The 21,406-nt window shown below is 42.8% G+C and overlaps 1 protein-coding gene across 1 annotated transcript in view; it reads left to right on the forward strand.

The window, feature by feature from the left end:
- The window catches only part of map1ab (microtubule-associated protein 1Ab), a gene marked incomplete at its 3' end in the record, with an annotated part of 59,491 nt that extends 46,450 nt beyond the window's left edge, over window positions 1-13,041 (forward strand). The window contains exons 5-7 of the mRNA XM_079163471.1: window positions 17-11,360; window positions 12,090-12,322; window positions 12,886-13,041. Coding sequence (XP_079019597.1) covers window positions 17-11,360; window positions 12,090-12,322; window positions 12,886-13,041 — 11,733 coding nt within the window. The remainder of the gene's footprint in view (window positions 1-16; window positions 11,361-12,089; window positions 12,323-12,885) is intronic.
- Between the last annotated feature and the right edge of the window lie 8,365 nt (window positions 13,042-21,406).

Consider the following 21,406-nt stretch of genomic DNA (forward strand, 5'->3'; position numbering starts at 1 on the left):
TGTCTCCCTCCTGCAGGTCAGTGAATTACTGGGCACCACAGCCCCCAAGCAGCAGGCTACACTTACTGTGTCCTGCCGCGGGGAGGTGGGCTGGAGCTCCCTGGGACAGCAGCAGACCCTGCGTGAGTTTCTGGAATACAAACTAAACCCTGAGTCTGTTCTTCCCAAGATGGAGGGCGTGACCGAGTTCACAGAGTACATCTCTGAGACGGTCGACGTCCCTTCGCCTTTTGACCTCCTGGAGCAACCCACATCCGGAGGCTTCCTGAAACTGTCCAAACCATGTTGCTACATCTTTCCCGGTGGACGCGGAGACTCTGCTCTCTTCGCCGTAAATGGCTTCAACATCTTAGTGGACGGAGGCTCTGAACGAAAATCATGCTTCTGGAAGCTGGTTCGTCACTTGGACCGCATTGACTCGATTCTGCTCACGCACATCGGCGCCGACAATCTCCCAGGTATCAATGGGCTGCTTCAGAGGAAGATAGCAGAACAGGAGGAGGAGCAGTCTCAAGACTCCACCAACTACAGCGACTGGATGAAGAACCTGATCTCTCCTGAGCTAGGTGTGGTATTCTTCAACGTGCCAGAGAAGCTCCGTATGCCAGAATCTAATCTTAAAGTGAAACGCAGCATCGAAGAGGCCTCGCTGACTTTGCAGTACCTGAATAAACTTGGAATCAAACCAGAGCCTCTCTGTCGAGTGGTCAGCAACACCATTGAGCCCATTACTCTGTTCCACAAGATGGGAGTGGGCAGGTTAGACATGTACGTTCTCAATCCTGTCAAAGACAGTAAAGAGATGCAATTTTTAATGCAGAAGTGGGCTGGCAACAGCAAGGCCAAAACTGGTATTGTGCTGCCCAACGGGAAAGAAGGAGAAATATCTGTGCCCTACCTGACATCAGTCACAGCCTTAGTCGTCTGGCTTCCTGCCAACCCTGCTGAAAAGATCATCAGAGTGCTGTTCCCTGGGAATGCACCACAAAACAAGATCCTAGAGGGTCTGGAAAAATTAAAGCACCTTGACTTCTTGCGCTATCCTGTTGCCACACAAAAGGATATTGCCGCCGGAGCTCCTCCCTCTGTTATAAAACAAACCAAGTTAAAACAAAGAACAGACAGCAGAGAGAGTCTCAAGTCATCGCCGAAGACTACTGCAAAAGCCTCAAAGAAAGACAATGAAGGACAAGATGATGTGTCAGCCGCCACAGAGGCAAAGAGCGACTCCGTCAAGGAAAATATCTCTGAGAAAAAGGAGGAGAAAAAGCCTACTAAAACGATAAAAACTAAAAGTGATGTGCCAGAAAAGAAAAAACTCCTGAAGGAAAAATCCTTAAAAAAGCACCCGAAGGAAAGGGTGTCAAAAATGGATGAGAAAAAGGACAAGGAAAAGAAAGAGATCAAGAAAGTAAAGAAAGATGATTCTGCTAAAAAAGATGAAAAGAAAGATGTTAAGTCCAAAGACGACAAAAAGAAGGACACATCCAAACCAGAGCTGAGAAAAATGACAAAGCCTGACCTGAAACCGTTTACTCCAGAAGTCAGAAAGACATTGCACAAAGCTAAAGTGTCAAGTAAAGCAAAGACCGGAAAAACCAAAGCAGCAAAGACTTTACCTGCTGAGCCGAAGCCCGAGGAGCCAAAACCTGAAACTATTCCACCTGAACCAGTAGAGAATGGAGCTGTCGAGGGCAAGTCTGTTCTCTCAACCCCTGAAGACCTCACCAAGGATTTTGAAATTATGAAAAAAGCTGAAGTTGTAGATGTATCAGCAGAGCCTCCAGACAGTTATGAGCCGACTGCACAAAGCCTTACCCAAGAGAAGCAGGAAGCACCTGAAACAAAGTCTCCAGGAAAGGAGGCATCAGCCCCAGAAGCGAAAGCTGAAGTTGACAACAAAAAGTTGACACAAGAGAGAGAAATGGAAGATGCTCAAAAGTTTGAGGATGAAGGAGCAGCATCTCAGGATGAGGATGAGGAAGAGGAGGAAGAAGAGGCCCCGGCTGCCAAAAGAAATACAGAAGAGGAGGTGGAAGAAGATATGGGAATAGGTGAAGAGGAAGATGAAGCAAAATGGAAGGAAGCAAAGGACGATGGTCTTGATAGGAAACATGAGTTAGAAGAAATGGAGAAATCCGAAAAACTCTCAGCTAAGGTTGGGACAAAAGAGCAGCTACAAACGATTCCGTCAGAGGAAGACGAGGAGGAGGAGGAGGAGGCAGTGGAGAAAGCTGAACTGGAGGAGGTAGAAGATTTAGACGTTATAGCAGATGAAGAGATCAAACCTGAAGATGCAGCCAAAGAAGAAATGGTCACTGAAAAAAAAACCGCTGACATTCTGGCTGAAGAAGAGGAAGATGAAGAGGAGGAGGGCTACCTGTCACATGTTGGAGGGGCCACAGCTCCCATAACCTCAGTGGTTCAAGGAGCCGCTGCAGCTGAACCCATCTCCTACATCCAAGACGAGACCATCCCCGGCTACTCCGAGACCGAACAGACCATCTCTGACGAGGAGATTCACGAGGAGGCAGAGGAGAGGATACCACACCTTCAGTATGACGTTGGTGCCTACGACATCTCTGTTCCAGATCAGACCGGATCATTTGTCAACATTCACGGCATGAGGGAGATGCAAGCTGCAGCTATGACCGAGAAAAGCTTCATCCCAGGCGTGCACGAGCAGGTATCGGTGTTCACCAACATCATCACTGCTCCTCTGGCAGAAGAGGAGCATGTGTCCTCTGCAACGTCCATCACGGAGTATGACAAAGTGTGCTCTTTCCCTACTTCTATTGCTGAAGACCAGTCTGTGGCATCTGTTGCAGCACCTTCAGCTGAGGAACCCCCCAAAAGCCCCGTTATCCTGTCAACCCCACCCGAAGCCACCCGAGGCAAAGAGCAGCCAGTCTCTGCAGGATCTCTTTCACCACCTTCTTTAGAAGAAGACAAACAATCCAAGTCTCCTTCTGGTGAATTTGAGCTTCCTGTTGCAGAAGTGAAGACGCCGGCTAAAGCTCCCGAAGCTCACGAGGAAGAAGAGGAAGCGGAAGAGGAGGAGGAAGACCAAACTCCTAATGTGGAGATTTCACTTGAAAAACTCCAAGAGGGCTACGCTTCATCCCAATTATTACAACGTAAAGAGACGGATATTGAAAAGCTTTCTGGCTCAGTGTCTCCAGGTTCTATACAAGACACCAAACCAGTCCACCTACCAATTGAAGAAGAAAGTAGAATAGCTGTTGCACCTAAAGATATTTCATCTGTTGTGCCTTCTAGACCTTTTGGATCGGACTCGGTGACTTCAGAGAGTGAAGAGCGCTGCTTCAGTCCAGATGATATCACTGTGAAAATGGCCTCCCCTCCACAGTCCGGACCACCGAGTGCGGCTCACTCTCCTCTTCGTCAGTCACCAGTGGAAGACAAGACGAAGGTCTTCCCTGATTTAGCAACAGACGAGAAAACAAAAAAGACAGATGAAGCAGGAACAGAGACACAAAGAGATGTTGATAAACAGAAAGCAGATCAGCATGAAGTAGATGTTTCAACGTCTTTAGACAAATCATTTGAGAAGGACATGAAAGAGGTTCCAGTGATGAAGGAGTCAGACTCTTCATCAGTGCCAAAAGATGAAGGCAAACGGTCAGAAACAACCCCTGTGTTTGCTGCGTCTGTAAGAGAAGTTCAGCCACCTGCGTCAGTGAGGGATTCCCTCGTTTCATCTGGACAAAGTGAGAAAGAGGTGGACCACATGCTCAAAGAAAAAGAACCCAAAGTGCCGATTACAGGAACCTTTCCAGAGAGGGAAAGTCGTTTCCTGGACGATAAAGATGATAACAAGAAAGATGATGATGGTGATAAACCTGCAGTTAAAACCATTAAGGCAGAACAGGAGAAAGAAAAGGACGACACCTCTGATGTCCTACAAATCAAGGATGAGCAAAAACAGAAATCTGTCATCCAGGAAGACGTTTCTGCTGTTACGTCCATCACGGATGAGAAAGTAGAGAAAGAGACAATAAAGGACGATACCTCTGATATTAAACCCATCAAAGAAGAACAAATTGCAAAGGACATTTTCACGGCTGTAACAGCCACTAAAGTTGAGCATAAAGAGCCTGAAAAGGACCACACTCCTGAGATGGAAATCAAAAATGAGCCGAAGCAGAGAGTTGATGATTTTGACCTCAAAACCAAAGGTGCAGAGGAAGATGAGCTCGAAAGTAATGATTTGTCTGATAGTGACATTTCTGATATTAGCCCTGTACAGACTGAACGGGTCCACGCCACAGATATCAAGCCTGTTAAAGACGAGATGGAGAAAGAGGTAAAAAGAGACGATATGCCCATTACTGAACCTACTGAAGATGAAAAGAAAAAGGAGACAGAAACATCTGATATCAAAGTGATTGAAGATAAGAAAGAGGAAAAAGAGATGGCAAAGATAGATGCTTCTGCTACCAAGTCCTTTACAGATGAGCAGAGGGAAGATGATAAAGAGATTGGTGACATCACTGTTGCTAAATTCACCAAAGAAGAAGAAATGATTAGTAAGGGGGATACTTCTGCTGTCAAGGGGCAAGAGATTTGTAAAGATGCTGTCTCAACCATCAGCCTGAGTGAAGATGAAATTTTCGCTGCCAAGTTAGCCACAGAGCAAGAAAAAGACGAGGAGACAAGTAAAGATGATAGTTCTGACACCAAACTCTCCAAGGAACAGGAAAAAGATATGACGACAAGCAAGGATGATGCCCACATCTTCAAACCTACTATAGAAGACATTAGTAAATATGACACTGCTGCTATTACCAAGGCAGAGGAAGAAGACAAACTGCCAAGTACAGAAGATACTTCTGCTGCTAAACCAACACTTGCAAAAGACAAGGAACAAGAGGAAAGTAAAGATGACACTTCCGCCACCAAATTTACCAAGATAGAAGCAGAGCATGTACAATTAAGTAAAGATGATGATTTCTCTGCCGCATCAAGCAAGGCAGAAGCAATCAAACCAGTCGTGGAGGACGGAAAGGAGAAAGAAAGTAATGAAGATGCTGTCAAAACCGCCAAGATAGAGGAAGAGGATGTAATGATGTGCAAAGATATTTCCGCTGTCAAAACATCCAAGGACGAATTTGTTACTAAACCCACCATGCAAGACGAAAAGGTGAAAGAAATCAGTAAATCGACGATAGAAGAAGAAAAGGAGAAAGCAGTAGATAACGAGGAAACTTCCGCTGAGGAAGGGGAGTCAATTCAAGATCATAGTGTCGCTATCAAGGAAGAAAAATATACCGTAATTATTAAGGATGACATTTTTGGTATCAAACCTACCAAGGAGGAAGAAAGCAAAGACATTTCTGGTGTGAAACGCCCTGAAGATAAGGAGAAGGTAGAGATGAAAGATGTTACATCTGATGTAAAACTCTTCAAGGAGGAGGCAAAGGAAATCACAAAGGATGATATTTATGATAAAGAAATTAAAATGAAAGAGAAAGAAATGGAGCAGAAGGATGATACATCCGTCAAAGACATAAAGGATGATAAAGGGGTGAAACATGGTGACATTTCTGACAAACAGATAAAAACGCAGGAGGTTAAAGAGCAGGAGAAGGCTGATATCTCTGATCACAAACCGATTCTGGAGGAAATTAAAGATAAAAAACCTGAGAAAGATGACACTAACAAGGAGAAAGAAACTGACTCCAGTGTAGAGCAGCCCAAGGATGGGAAAGAGAAAGAGTCATCTAAAGTTGAAACCATCGAGGTTGAAGGCAAACAGGGCAGTTGTGAAGCTGATTCCACCAAACAGGAGGCGGAGAAAGAGATGTACACTCCAACATCAAGCGCCAAAGATGAGAAAAAAGGGAAAGATGATTATTCTTTTGATACTGAATCTAAGAAGGATGATAAAAAAGAGGTGGATCTTCCGGTGTCTCTGACCTTGGAAAAAGAGAGAACGAAAAAGGATGATATTAGTGATAAGCATATACATGAAGCGACCTCTGATAAGCTCACTGGAACTCAGGTTGAGAAGGAATCTTTTGGTGCTGCAGAGATTCAGCAAGACACCTCTGTAACTACATCAAGTGAAGACATGAAACCAGTGAAAGATGACGTCTGTGCGTCTCCCAGCCACATCCAGGAGGAGCAAAAAGAAGCAAAGGACGAGAAGATGGAAAAAGAAAAAGACGACACGCATGTTGCTGAACTGAGCAAAGAGCAGAAAATGGAAAAAGAACAAGAAAAAGAATACACCTATGAGACTGATGACACCAAAGATGAAAAGATGATGAAAGGAAAAGATGTTGCCGACAAGAAGACAGATGAGATCACTGAAAAAGACTCCTGTGATGGAGACCACACCAGAGAGGAGAAATGGGAGAGAGAGGAGTTACAAGAGAAGGACATTAAACAACCTGCACTGAAAGTATCAGGAGAAGCAGCACAGCCATCCAAGTCAGATTACAAATCTGCATTTGTGGTTCAGTCGTCTGACGAAGACAGGGGAGATGAAGAGGAGGAGGAGGAGGAGGACATTTGTATGGGAGGAGCAGGCTCCAGACCTTTGTCAGTGGAGCTGAGAAAATCAGAACATGACATCTCGTCTGCAGGTCTGCCCGCATCCCAAAAACCACAGACAAGTGACCAAACTAAACCGCCAATAGTGGAGCAGATCACAGTGATCATACCGACACTCACGATGCAGGAGCCTTCGATAGATGAAGACGGCAAAGAGTTTGGCATCGAAGAATCCAGACTTTCACCTGAAGCAGGCGAAGATGTTGTGAAAACAGAAACCACAGCTGCACCACTTGCCAAGCCAGAGCCCTCCTTTGATATTATCACACCAATGGAGACGACTACACCAGAAAAGGCTTCCGACACATCAGCAGCTAAAGCAGAGCCAATGTCGGACTCAACTGAGCAAAAGCCTGTGTTGTCGACAGTATCGAGCACTGACAGTCAACCCAGGAGCTCTACGCTCTCGAGCACTGAGAGCCAGTCCAGCGTGGAGGAAACACCGCAACAAGAGCAACAAATCCCGCCTCTGACAATCTCAGCGGTCAGTGCTACAAAAAAATCAAAGCTGGATGAGAAACCAGGAAAGGAAGCAGAGAGGGAGATGGAAGGAGAGCGAGAGGTGGCTTCTCCCGGATTATCACAGCCGTGTTCATACTTTATGTTGGATTCTGAGGATGCCAGCCACACAGAAGTTGTTAAATCGGACACTGCAAAAGTGACCTCGGAGAGGGAAACAGTCGGTGGAAGCATCGGAGATGAAAAGCAAACCTTTGGTGCGTCCAAGTACGATCCGTATGAAAAGCCAATTCCAAAGGATCATGACTTGGACTCCAGAGAAGAAAGCGAGGTTTCTTTGGGTTTCGATCACGCCTCTGATATTGGTATTGATGATAACAGGAGAACAAGCCAGACAGAAGAGGCTGGAGGAGCCATGTTCATCCTGGACGAGCCTCTGTCCTTTAGTAGAGTCGACTACAGCCCAGTGTCTCTCACTGAGAGTGAAAGAAGCAGCCACCATAGTGCCTCTCCTAAATATGAAGACAGGGAGAAAGGCCAAGAGGAAGAGTGTGAGCGAGAAGAAAGACCAGATACACCTTATGTTGAAAAGAGCTTCTCATCCGTGGACATGCAAGATAACAAAATGTCCCAGGCGGCTGAGTCTTATTCTTTCAGTCCCAAAGAGGATAAACCTGAGAAATCGGAGAAAGAGAAAGAGGATATGAAGGAAGGTGCTGCGGCGGCAGCTTTTCAAACGGGGGCGACAGGAGAAAGTGATACGGTTTCTGCCAGTGCTGCTGTTCAATCAGCAGGCGTATCATTAAGACAAGAAACACCGTCTCCGTCATGGAGCCAATCAGATCTTGGTACCCAAGTTTCTGCTGCTCCCGTAGCTTTTGGGGAATTCACAGAAAAAAGAACAACAGAAAAGGAGAGAGAAAAATCTGCTGAGTCGCTCAAAGACAAAATGGAGTCCTCTGACCATGAGGGATCTCCATCTGGTCGGCATTCACCTGCAGAAAAAGATATTTTACCTCAACAAGCATCACCTTTAGAGAAAGCAGAAACTTCAGGTGCTTCGAGGACGGCCTCTGCTGCCACATTTTCAGGACGTGAAATAGACGATAATGTTTTGGCGTCTGAGAATAATCAAGTTAGCAGCTCTGCCTCTTGTAAATCCACGTCAGACATTCCTGACGGAAAAGAGAGCCTGATAGATAAAAGGTTACTCGTAGAAGGGGAAGATTTCAATGTTGATGATGATGATGAGGACGAAGATGATGAGGAGGAGGAGGAAGAAGAGGAGGATTTGAGTGATGTAGATGTGGAAAAGGGTGCCAGAGAACAGTCTGAAAAAGAAATGTGCAGACGCAGCTCTGGTGATAGTGCTACGTTAGCAGAGGTAGAGGACTCAAATAAAAAGTCTCAGCTGCCTGAATCGAGCCTCCTTAAAGATGAAACAGTCTGTAAACCGACACCTGACGATGCCTCAGCTTCAGACAAGCAGGACGTGAGTAAAAAACCATCATCTCCTGAAACAAAACCACTCAACAAAGATGATACAGCCACATCCAAACTTCCCGAGGCAAGGAGTGACGATGCAGGTAAAGCAGCTCCGTCACCAGACCCAAGCGTTCGCAGAATGGACGAAAGTAGTTTCGCGACATCAGATGTTCCAAAACTTCCTGAAACAAAGAAAGCAGAGGACACAGACAAAAACTATTTGTCTCCTGAACCAACCATGAAGAGAAGGTTGTCATCGGCAGAGGATTTGAGCTCTTATGAAGTACTACAGACAAAAAAAGGAGATGACGACAAAGTGTCTCTATCGCCAAGCTTTTTGAAAAAGGAAACTTGTCAACCAATGTCCACAAGCAGCTTGACAGGCAGCTTTTTGCCACCTGACCATTCAGAATCCATTTCCAAGACTACATCTAGTCCCTCCCTTCCTCTAAGAGGTAGCTATGCCGACATCGGACAGAGTAGATCTGGAGGTTATTCTGAGCATTTTTACAGTGAGACTAGTCAAGTAGGACTGAAGGACGATAAAGAAGAAACCTTTGTGCTCTCAGATGCCTCCCAGCTATCCAAGCTAAGCGATGATACATATTATAGCCAAAGAAACATCCAAGGAGAGAATCTAGATGAGGGGCAGACCCTAGATACCACCACAAGACATGAGGAAAGTGCCTCATCACCATGCACATACACCACCTTAACCTACTCTACTTCCACATACTCCTCCACATCGTACAGTTACTCGTCCTCACCCTCGACTTCTGCCCCTTTGAGCAAACCGTGTGGAGACAAAGTCAACACTTTTACAACGATATCGAGCCCGAGAGTACCTCTAGCCAAAGAGGAGCCATCGGCGGCAGAGTCTCAGAGCTCCTGCTTTGGAGGATTTCAGAGAGATGAGTACATGGAGGTGACGACGAAACCTGCAACAAAAGTGTCTTTACCCGGCCAGTCTGATGAGACCAAACCACCATATGCATTCATGTCTACCACTGCCAAACAGACTGAGGATCAAAGCGCTTCTGCAAAGCCTGAAACTGAGACAAAGTCAAGCACCGACTGTTTTTATATGCTAGAAACTAAGATTACACCATCCTCCGCTGCACCATCCCTGCAAAGCATCGAACCAGTAAAGGTGTCAGAGAGCGTATCGGAGGCTTGCTTTGATGTCTCTCCCCTCCAAAGGGCTCACTCCTCTGACAAGGTGTCCCAAGAGTCATCGGACGATGAGGAGCCTGTTACACTTGAAATGGAGGACAGCACCCTACCATGTCTTATTGAATGTCAAAAAATCAAAGTGGCCGAGCAAAAGGAGAGTTTTTCATTGATAACTGAGTCATACGTGGTGGAAAGCACCTCACGGTCCACAGAGAATAAGACGGTCACCACCACCTCTACTGCTGTTGTGTCTAAACCTGACGTGGTGATGGAAACAACTCAACAGACGGCCTCACTTACTTCACTCAGTGATAGCGGAGCTAGCAAAACCACATGTGCCACAACAAAGACATTAACTGCTAAAGACTGTGAGGTCAAGCAGAAAACAGAGGAAAGGTTGTGTAAAGACAGCACAGAGGAGACGAAGGCAACGGCTGATCCAAAGATGTGGGAAAAAGCAGAAGATGGTAAGAAAGGAGAGGCAGAAAGAATCGAGGAGAAAAGCTTTTTGGAGATGCCACCAGAGAGATTAGAGGTCAGGAGAAGGAGCAGTATATCTGATTGGGAACTACTACAGAGGCCTGAAGACTGCCCAAGTGCCCCTCCTCCAGGTTATGGGGATGATGACGATGAGGACGAGGAAGCGATGGAATGGATGACTAGTGTCCACAGTACCGCTATGTTCTCGTCAAAAGATACCTACCGCACAGAAACATCAAGCAAAGGGGCCGCAAGGCCCGATCGTCCCTCTGACTTGAACACCGGTGCCGCCTCCTCCTCTGCTTCCTATCCAGGCCACTCCTCTTGCGAATACAAACATCGCAAAGGAGAACTTTCTCCATCGTTCATCAACCCGAGCCCTCATCCGCTCTCCAGTGACGAGGGCGAGGGCGAGGAGGACGACCGCAGTGACCACTCCCAGGAAGGAGACGAGGACGATCAGGAGCAACACTCCGTGAAAAGGAGGTCGCACAAGCAGAGCCACCACCACACTCCGAGTTACCCCGGAGACGCCGGACAGGGGCCACAGCAGCTGCCCGGCCCCATGTCGTCCGGTTTGGCTGTGACGTTAGCTGGAGAGGAAACACCTCCGACGTCAGCGAGCGAGTCGTTGGCTTCACAGTCGGATTCTGACGTTCCTCCAGAGACCGAGGAGTGTCCGTCCATAACGGCTGAGGGGAATCTGGACTCGGACGAAGACGCCGAACACCTGCCGGTGGACAAATTATCTGGAGCTGGGGGGGGTCACCATCCTCCATCACCGAGGTCAGCTCAGAAGACTCATGACCCGCCCCCCACCCCGATGAAGGACCCTCATCCCCACCCTCCGCACCCAGATGTGTGCATGGTAGATCCAGAGGCTCTTCTCAATGACCACAGCAGCACAGAGAAACTTCTTAAAAAGGAGCACAAGACCACCAAGGGCCTCAGAAAGGGCAAACCCAAGTCGGCCTCCCCCGCTCGTAAGGGGGAAGTCAGGAAGAGGTCCTCTACTCCAGTGAAGCAGACCTCCAAGGACTCCGCCTCACCTCGATCGGCCTCCCTCAGGAGGAAGGACACAGACAGAAGCTCCAGGCTGATCAAGATGTCTGAGACTCAAGGCTCCAGGAGTGAGATCCTCAACCCGGGGAAAGGCTTGGTCAATGGAGTCAAGAGCAGTTCAGGTGTGTTAACATCTTCCCATCCTGTAACATAACAGAAATGTACCTTCAACAATGATTCCTGGGTTTATTCATACTGCCTTCTCCCCAAATCAAGGATTTTCCTAAGCTAGAAATGATATATCTGAGATACTGATAATATACCTGGTGTTGGATCTTTTTGACGATTAAAATTTAGTTAGAAGTAGATGTTAAGACCCAGCGGTCCAACGCAATCCAGCCATTAGCCACATTTACATGTTCATCAAGAAGCAATGATGTCATCCAAACGATTACATAGTGTTTCTGAATTCACAATATTTAAATGTGATTCAGCTTTTGAAATATACTTAACTACACTAACATATAAATAACGATAACGTCAGGAGATGACATTTAGGAAGTTGTACATGTGCTGTGTGGTAGATGAGATTTTGTGCAAATTAAACTAGTTACTACATTATTTCTAGATTTAATTATTTGTTTATGTAAATCAATGCAATCATGTTAGCAGCTTATTTTGAACATTGCTTTTCTTTTTGCAGCTATGATAAGTCTTATAATTCAGACATGCAACTGCTCTTCATCAGATTTATGGTTAATTGTGGTCAATTAATGAGTGATTGATTTATATAAATAAGTGAGTGAACATCAGGTAATTTGTTCAGTTGAGGAACAAGTCGGTCTTGCTTACTGCAGTGCAATAATTAGTATTCGCCTGTAATGCTGTTTTATTTCTCTGCTCACCTCCAGGAAACAACTCCCAGAAAACTAGCTCGGCCGTGCCCCCCGGACCACCCATCTATGTCGACCTGGCCTACGTGCCCAACCACTGCAGTGCCAAGAACGTGGACCAAGAATTCTTCAAGAGAGTGCGAGCTTCGTACTATGTGGTGAGCGGGAACGACCCGGGCAGTGGAGAGCCCAGCCGTGGAGTCCTGGATGCCCTGCTGGAGGCCAAAGCTCAGTGGGGCTCCAATTTACAGGTATTTAACCTTCATCAGGCCGTCTATAGCTCCAAATCTTTTCTCTGCATTCAAGTGGTCCCACTAGGGCTGGGTATCAGAAAAGGCACCGACCTAATTATGACGGTCCTACTTGGTGTCTTAGTGTACTTGGTACACTTGATGTTACCTTGATGTTTACTGGAAATGATGAGCCCTGTGACACATTTTCTTTTTAAATATGTGCTGTGCAGTGGATCGACAAAATGTAAAAATGTCTAAATAAAATGTCGTAGGATGTCGTAAAAATGTGAGAAAAAGTAATTGAATAGTATGTTGAAGAAAAGAAATCTGAAAAAAGTCGTAGTATAGTATGTTGAGAACATTTCATAAAAATTCATAATATAATTTGTCATAAAAAGTCATGGAACATTAGTCGTATAGTATGTCGAAGACGTAATGAAGCACTTCTTTGCTGTTTTTTGACTATTGATATGCAACATTTTGTATCCATTCATAGTTCCCTGTGAGAGTAGAAATCTCTCCAAAATGTCGCACTATCCCACTACGTCCCCTTTCATTTTATTTCCACGTGACCCTGTCAGGTGACCCTGATCCCGACCCACGACTCTGAGGTGACCCGGGACTGGTACCAGCAGACTCACGAGAGGCAGCAGGACCTGAACATCATGGTTCTGGCCTCCAGCAGCACCGTGGTCATGCAGGACGAGTCCTTCCCTGCCTGCAAGATCGAGTTCTGAGCTCCTCCCCTCCCCCCTCCTCCCGTCTTCCCCCTCCCTGTCATCTGTTCTCACTGGAGGTAGAGCGAGACCGAACAGCATTCTCTGCTTCAAAGCTTCTCGCTCTCACGGTACCAGTCCAAAACGCATTTGCTGCAGCCCTCAATACACTAGATTCTGTTAACTGAAATCAAAGTCAAAACTCTGGGGTTATGCTCTTTGTGACAGTGGGGTTTATGACGCAAAAAATAACGTGCCGTTATGTTTTTGTTTTGTTTTTTCTTCTCACACAGGCACTTACAATCGTGGTAAAAAATGATCACGCTTGCTTTGCCTCAAATCCAACAGACGAATGGACTTCATTATCCCACAAATGCATAATGCCAGAGATTTTGCACGGTGTAGTTCTAAAACTCTCCGGCTCAAATCACTACTGACGCGGAAATTCAATACTCCCAAGTAGCAAATTTCTAATCCAAAGGGCCAAACCAACAGCAAAAACACTGTAAAAACAGAAGTTCTCATTAGTTAACTTCTCCAAAAATGTCTCCGAAATGAATCAGTGATCGATAACTAGTTTAGATTACGTGCAGTGTTTTTAGGAGAATAGACATTTGCCTGTTTATTTACCATCTGTGCTCCTTTGCAATTCTGATCACGCTACAGTAGCTGTTGGATGAACTCAATAATTACATTATATTGATGTCGCGTAAGAGACAAAAAAAAAACACAAAAAAAAAAAGTTCCTTCTCGTCATTTGTGGTGAAGTTTTAGGAGGTGCCTGAAGTTGGACCTCTTTGTGCTCGGCTTTCACATCCTAGCTGGTGCATGATGCTTGCGTTTTTAGCTCGGACTCTTTAAGAACTGCAGAGGGTTAGTCCCCTCTTTAGCCAGCCTTTAAGTGTGGAATGCAGTATAGTGTAGATGGGTCACTACACTGTTTGGCTGTCAATGCTCTCAAATGAATTCAATAGGTGCCAGGCAAAAGGACGACGATCTCTGTACACTAAATCATACCTCTGCTGGATGTAATGGTCCGTCTTTAAGTCCTTATCATGCTCTTTGATGGTCGTATGTACTCCAGTATACATGTAGGGTAAACGTTTCTATTTCAATACAGAGTTATGTTAAATAAATTATATATTTTGCGATGATGCACAGGAAATTAGGCGAATGCAGTGGTTTGGATGATGCATTCGAGGAGAAGGTTTAATTAATCGGTCATTTCCTCCCGCTCAGCTACATCTCACCGTCTCCGTCGATATCACAGAGCGATGGGAAGATAAATCGAGCAGTGACCTGCGACAAATGTAGCAACGGAAGCCCCGTCCGCTGGTCCCTTCAGAGGGAGTGAGAACTGCAATATTTATAGGTATTATTGGAGTTATTTTTCAGGGAAAAAGTGAGTGTGAAGTGTGTTACAGGAGGCTTCTTTAATGTGCCTTCAGCTTGTGCTCTTGGAGAGAGGGGGATATTTTAAGGGCATGTCAGCCATTTTGAAGCGGCGCCAGAAACCAGGGTAAATCAAACGGAACAAGTTCACCACAATAGAAGACCAACAGGTTCATACGGTACACGCACAAACCTTATCCACACTTTGAAATAGTACACTAAACAACTTTGGATCTCTGTAATCCAATCCAGCGTCAATGCCACACATTCTCAAACGACACTTTCAAACAAACATGAATGTCTTCGAGCAGAAAAACTGCACCAAATAGGAATGTACTTTTGCGAGAGTTTAGAAGTTGGATTGTTGTTTGTAGTCGAAGCACAGAGAGCGAGTGTGGTCGGAGAAACTAGCTTTTCATTGTATTATAAGATAATGTACTAGACGTTCCTCCAAACTGAGCTAGCAGTTGAGGGGATGGCATCTTAGTTTTGAAGCAATTACCTAATATTAATCCCACAGTAATATTTATAGAATGAGCATGAATGATTACGATTGTACTGGACGCAAATATGAAGTAGGAATGTCTTTGATGAGGTTTTTTGTGTGAGCATATAATAATAATAATATCACGCAGCAGGGTTGGACTTTTCCGCGGGCTCACTATGAAAGGTCTCTCTGCTGGTTCACAGGCAGATTGGCGAGTCGCTCACACGCCCACGTTTAATTTAGGCGAGGCCAAGTTTTATTTCTTCATTTATATATCATTTTTAGAGTAACAAATTTACATTTTCAATTAATTCTGGTTTAATTTTCTCCAAATGCGTGCTGAGAAGCAAATCTTATTGTATTTACATTTCACTTTTTTTGTCTAAAGAAAGTAAACTATATTTCTGCCATGATGGCTCATCACATGCTTGTGTTTGTTTTGTGTGGACTGGGGATGGGCCGGGCCGGGCGATGGAGGAGGGGAGGCTTGGATTTACAGAAAGGACTCAGTTTGAGCTCTTGATGACAGATTGATAGTCAGGATGTTGCCAACTAAACGCAGGGAGGATCCTCTGCTTGCACAGTTTCACTTCGCTCAATTCTTTCTCTCAAATCTGATTCGAAATGTGACACAAACTCCTCAGAAGGCTCGTGCGTGTTGTCCGCCTGGGACCAGTGCCCTTTCCTTTCCTAGTTAAACGCTCACGCTACCTTATACCTCATCTTCCAAAGCCACCGTGCTCTTTGCTCTGCCTGGCCTCCCTTCACAGTACATGTGTCCCATTATGCACAGTGTAAGCCTTGATATGCATCTCATGCTTGTGATGATTCAGAAGCAGACAGCTTTGTTTGATGCAGGTTGCATATTAAACAGCTGGGCACGCACAAGTACACACCCTAGTCTGGAGGGAGTTTATTGACTGAAGGGCGCATTAAGACCGAGGAGACAGAGAAGGTTCAAATTAATCGAAAACAAGCGAAAAAAGTCCTTTTCACCGCCTCGGCGATGCCGTCCAAAAAGCCAGGAAGAAGCTTTTCAATGTACGGATCAGACTCTGTGGACGGTCTGATATGTTGTACTGTCTTTAAATAATGTTTTTAAGTTGGCAGATTCCAAATACCAAGCCTTGAGATGTTCAAGGCATCAGTAGAACGCTGTGAAGCACTCGATACTGAACTGTGTGACTACACAGGAGCTGAATGCACTATAGAGGAGATCTATTTTTCTGAATGTAGAGTTGGTACTACCAATGCGAATGCTGCTGGATCAAAACAATAGAGAAATAAAAAACAACTCACACCAGCCTGGACAGTAATACAATGAGAGCAGATCCTGTTCACACAGATTTGTCATTATAAATCACGGTTCTGCTCCAGAGGGGAGAAAAGTTTGATTTCTGACATAACAGAAAGCAACTGAGATCCCGTAACAAACCTATTAACAGTAACACAGAAATAGTACTAACTGCAGCTGCAACTTTATCCTTTTCCTGATGATGACTTGAAAACACATGCAGACTCAAAAACCATGAAATGAAACAAACGCTACATGTACATGTATGTACTGAGCACGGATTTGTACACGTCGCTTTCACTAAAAAAGGTACGACAACTTATCCTTCCGATGTTCGTTTTAGCTGCTTTCAGATCAAAACCGCTAACTACTCCTCCAACCAAGAGAGCGACACAAAAACGCTGACAAGATACAGGATGGAAACTAAATTGCATCATTCAGTTCAATTTCATCGCCATGCCTGCATCGAACTGAAGATACCATTCGATCTCAATATGGTGTCATCTGTCCATCTAATCTCTCTGCATGTGATTTATTTAGTTATAATCCTGAATGTAATTGTTTAACATGGAAATAATAAAAATTCAATGCTATTTTAAAGACGTATATTTGAAAAAAAAAACACAAAAAAACAGCTTATTGTCTTAACTGGTACTGAAATGACCTACAGTAATATAATACTGGGCTGTGCTTTTATCGTTTGCCCTATTAACATGTTAAGAAGATGCTGTATTGGTAGTTATGTTTGATTCTCTCTTTTCTTTTTTTTTTGCATTGTATTAAATCTTAGTTACGATTTCTTCCTCAGCGCAATATTCAATATCTCTCTGTCTCTTTAAATCTAACTGGTAAAACTAGAACTACTGCAGATTCATTGTAAAAGGGAAACAGCCTGGTGATCATCTATTAAAGTACATTTAAATCTACAAGTGTGTCGTGTTTTGCTTGTCTCTTTACAGGTCATTTTATCTATCAAAGAGTGTTAGTAGCTGAACACATCTGATTGGATAATTAAAAACGATGACAGTAATCATATGAAACATGAACTGGTTGAATAAATGAGTCTGCAGACATTTGAGCAGCTGCTCTGAGCTAAATGCTAACGTCCTCATCCTGCTGATGTTCGGCAGGAATAATGTTTCCCTTCTTAGTTCGGGATGCTAATGTTTGCTGCGTAGAACTAAACTCAAAGTACAGCAGCGGCTGATTGGAATGTCATCAAAGAGGTACATGAATGTGTGAACCAAATGTCATAAGAATCCATCAAATATTTCATTTCAAACCAAAAATCTGCTAGTGGAGCTACTGGATCGTCACAGGCGATAGGATTCATCCTCTGGGGAACATGAATTGAATGACAATTTATCAAATATTAAGATATTAAGATATTTCCGTCTGGACCAAAGTGGTGGCTAAAAACTAAAACGTTTAATCTTAGATGCCTGTTAAAGAAAAACAGTCATTTTAGTTTTTCAGGGACATGAAACATTTTAGAACAAACAATAAACTGGTTGTATAACTGAACATGAATTTCATAGCCAGATAGAAAAGCCATCATTTTGTAGCATAATCTAGAGACACTTGACAGTTACTACATGTACAGTTCATCAGCATGACGAGATGAGACATGAACGGTTATCACCACTTTGAGATTTAAATAGATTGGTCTGTAAAGATTAAACATTCAGTGAATCTACAAAGTCAACCTGTAACTCACAGCGTCAGACGTTAAATAATCTGACAGTGAACGATAAAAAGATCTACTCTACTGTACGGCATGTATTTATACTGACGAATTAGTGCTAATAACCCTCAACCATTTGCATTATGTAATCTGAATAAATACAGATCAGACATTCATATAATCCATTATTAATATACTGCATCAGCCAATAATCTGTTAAAATAAAGATGTACAAAATAAACATACATTTATCATAAAGAATTGGGAACAAGAGAGAGAGGGAGATTTTGTCATTAGGGCCCGAGCACCGACAACGTCGGGTCCGCGAGGTCCCTATTGTATCTGTAGGAATTATTATTATACCCTATGATGAAAAAACGTTTAAGGGTATCTGACATGTCCCCAACCTCCCCATATTTGGCGAGCATATCGGGACTGCGGGAAATTTTGATATTTTATGGGTCCAATGCTCGAGCATACAAAATTACTCGCTAGCGCCACCTAGATAATGGAAAGGCAAGCCCCAACAGCCCGTATGTCCAAATTACTTAAGATTTTACAGACATGAGCAACTGAATGAGTTCTACAAAAAATCCTCTTGGGACCCTAAGCTCCGCCTACCAAAACTTTCCACCATTTTGAATTTTGTAAAAAAAAAAAAAAATCACTTCTCCTAGACCCTGGGTCTGATTGGTACCAAATTTGCTGTGAATCATTATTGGATATATATCATCAAAAGTTATGAAAAGTTTCTTGATATCTTATTGCATTAAGAATATATGGACCAATGAATTTCATGAGGAGTTGGCCTTCTACAGCAATATATATAACTTCAAAACCATGTGGCTTATCATCACGAAATCTGTAGCATATGTTCACATTGTGTCCTGTAACATACCCTCAAATTTTTATTCCATACAACCACTAGGGGCCAATGCAGTAATACTCTCATTTCTTTGCATTTTTCGGCATTTTTCATAGTTTTCAGGCATTGTACTTTAACGAACTCCTCCCACAGAATTTATACAATCAACTTCAAATTTGGTCTAGATGATCTAAAGACATTAATGATGAAAAGTTACTGAAATGGTGTACTGACATTGAACGACCTTCGTTTTATGTGGCGCCCATGTCAGGCACATTTCGTGCCGTTCGCCATGAAAGAGGAAGTTGTTGTAACTACAAGGTACTTTATTCAATCTGCCCCAAACTTGTTTTGCATGATGCTGGTCCAGGCCTGAACACATCTCCATGCCAACATTCTCACAAAGTCATAGCGCCACCTACTGGCACAAGGAAGGTGCCATAGGTGATGGAAATAAATATTTCATATGGCTTTTTGGCTGGACCCTTTCAAACAAACTGTGTTCAGTGAATTATGTGCAAATGCAGTAAAGAAAAGAATTTAATGATGAAACCCAATTGTGTTTTTTCAGTTTGTTCTACTGGTGTTAAAGTCGAAAAACAGTCAAAAAAGTCATTCAATCAGGAGAGACTTCATTAGAATTTCACAATAATTTATTACACATTGTACAAATGTGAATAGTGCAACGTCTTTGGCGATTGGACTCCATCCTGAAGGAAGACAATCGATGTTGATGAAGGGAGTTGCTGCGGAGTTATAAACAGCATAGTATAGGATGTCGAAAAAAGTCATGAAAAAGTCAGTGTACCATGTCGAAAAAAGTCATGAAAAAGTCAGTGTACCATGTCGAAAAGTCATAACTTTACTTAAGTTACTTTATTTTTAAAGTTGCTTTTTTAGTTACTTTACTTTTAAAGTGACTTTTTTAGTTACTTTACTTTTTTAGTTACTTTTAAAGTTACTTTACTTTTAAAGTAACTTTTTTAGTTACTTTACTTTTAAAGTTACTTTTAAAGTTACTTTACTTTTAAAGTTACTTTTTTAGTTACTTTACTTTTTTAGTTACTTTTAAAGTTACTTTACTTTTAAAGTTACTTTTTTAGTTACTTTACTTTTTTAGTTACTTTACTTTTTTAGTTACTTTTAAAGTTACTTTACTTTTAAAGTTACTTTTTTAGTTACTTTACTTTTTTAGTTACTTTTTTAGTTACTTTACTTTTAAAGTTACTTTTTTAGTTACTTTACTTTTTTAGTTACTTTTAAAGTTACTTTACTTTTTTAGTTACTTTTTTAGTTACTTTACTTTTAAAGTTACTTTTTTAGTTACTTTACTTTTAAAGTTACTTTTTTAGTTACTTTACTTTTTTAGTTACTTTTAAAGTTACTTTACTTTTAAAGTTACTTTTTTAGTTACTTTACTTTTAAAGTTACTTTTTTAGTTACATTACTTTTTTAGTTACTTTTAAAGTTACTTTACTTTTAAAGTTACTTTTTTAGTTACTTTACTTTTTTAGTTACTTTTAAAGTTACTTTACTTTTTTAGTTACTTTTTTAGTTACTTTACTTTTAAAGTTACTTTTTTAGTTACTTTACTTTTAAAGTTACTTTTTTAGTTACTTTACTTTTAAAGTTATTTTACTTTTAAAGTTACTTTTTTAGTTACTTTATTTTTATTTGAAAAACTCTTATTCCGTATCCCTGTAGTGTTGATTCAGAGTAAGCACTGCATTAATTACAACACCTTGCACATTTGGAAAACCAAAACTACACATATCTTTAATTTCAACCAACATATAAACAGTACAGTACACTACCTTACAGGTTTGGCGAATAGAAGTCTGTGTTCAGTGCATAATGTGCATTGCATGGGAGAAGATACATTCATCACCAGGTTGACCACAGCTGGCCGCTTCACTCCTCTGTGTCGGAGCTGTCTGCTGCGTCGGTGTTGTGGGTCAGCATGTAGTTGTCGATGGAGGGGCAGTTGTGGATGGAGTAACGCAGACGCTCAGCGAGGATGACCTGGCTCGTGTATGGGGGCAGGCGAAACAGGAAGAAGCAGGTCTGTGCAGTAGGGAGGCCGTTGACGGGCTGTAGGACATGATAGGGGGAAAAAGTTTAGTAGTTTGTACTATTGATATGTTTGCCCTCGTCAACAGGCTCGTTATTTCCGTTAGCGATGACCTCACCCTATCAACCTTGATGATTTGGAACTTCTGCGTGATATCAGCTGGGTTGGAAGGCAACCTGGACCGGCCAGAGACGAAACGGAGGAAAAGCACTCGCTCCTCATTGGTGAACTCCTCCAGGCTACCTAATGTTCATCAGGCCTTATCCCGCCTTTCTGTCCTGCTGTAAAACTGTCACCTTACTCTCCTGATATCAAAGCCTTTTTGTACTACTGCACCTGACCTGCATATAGTTTGATTTATTTTAGGTACTGAAGTTGTAAAAGTTCCTTTTAAAAGAAAATGCCTTTTGTAAATAGTAATTACTGCAATTTAAATATTTTCCTTTATTGTTTTTATATTATGCATATAAGAACATGAAAGTGTATTTTATTACAGACGTATTGTTTTTACCTTGTTTTCATCGGTCAGTTTATGTATTGGATGCTTCTGGACTTCCGTGTGTTCAGTGAATTATGTGCAAATGCAGTAAAGA

The sequence above is a fragment of the Pholis gunnellus genome (genome assembly GCF_910591455.1).
Source record: "Pholis gunnellus genome assembly, chromosome: 7".
Classification (NCBI taxonomy): Eukaryota; Metazoa; Chordata; class Actinopteri; order Perciformes; family Pholidae; genus Pholis; species Pholis gunnellus.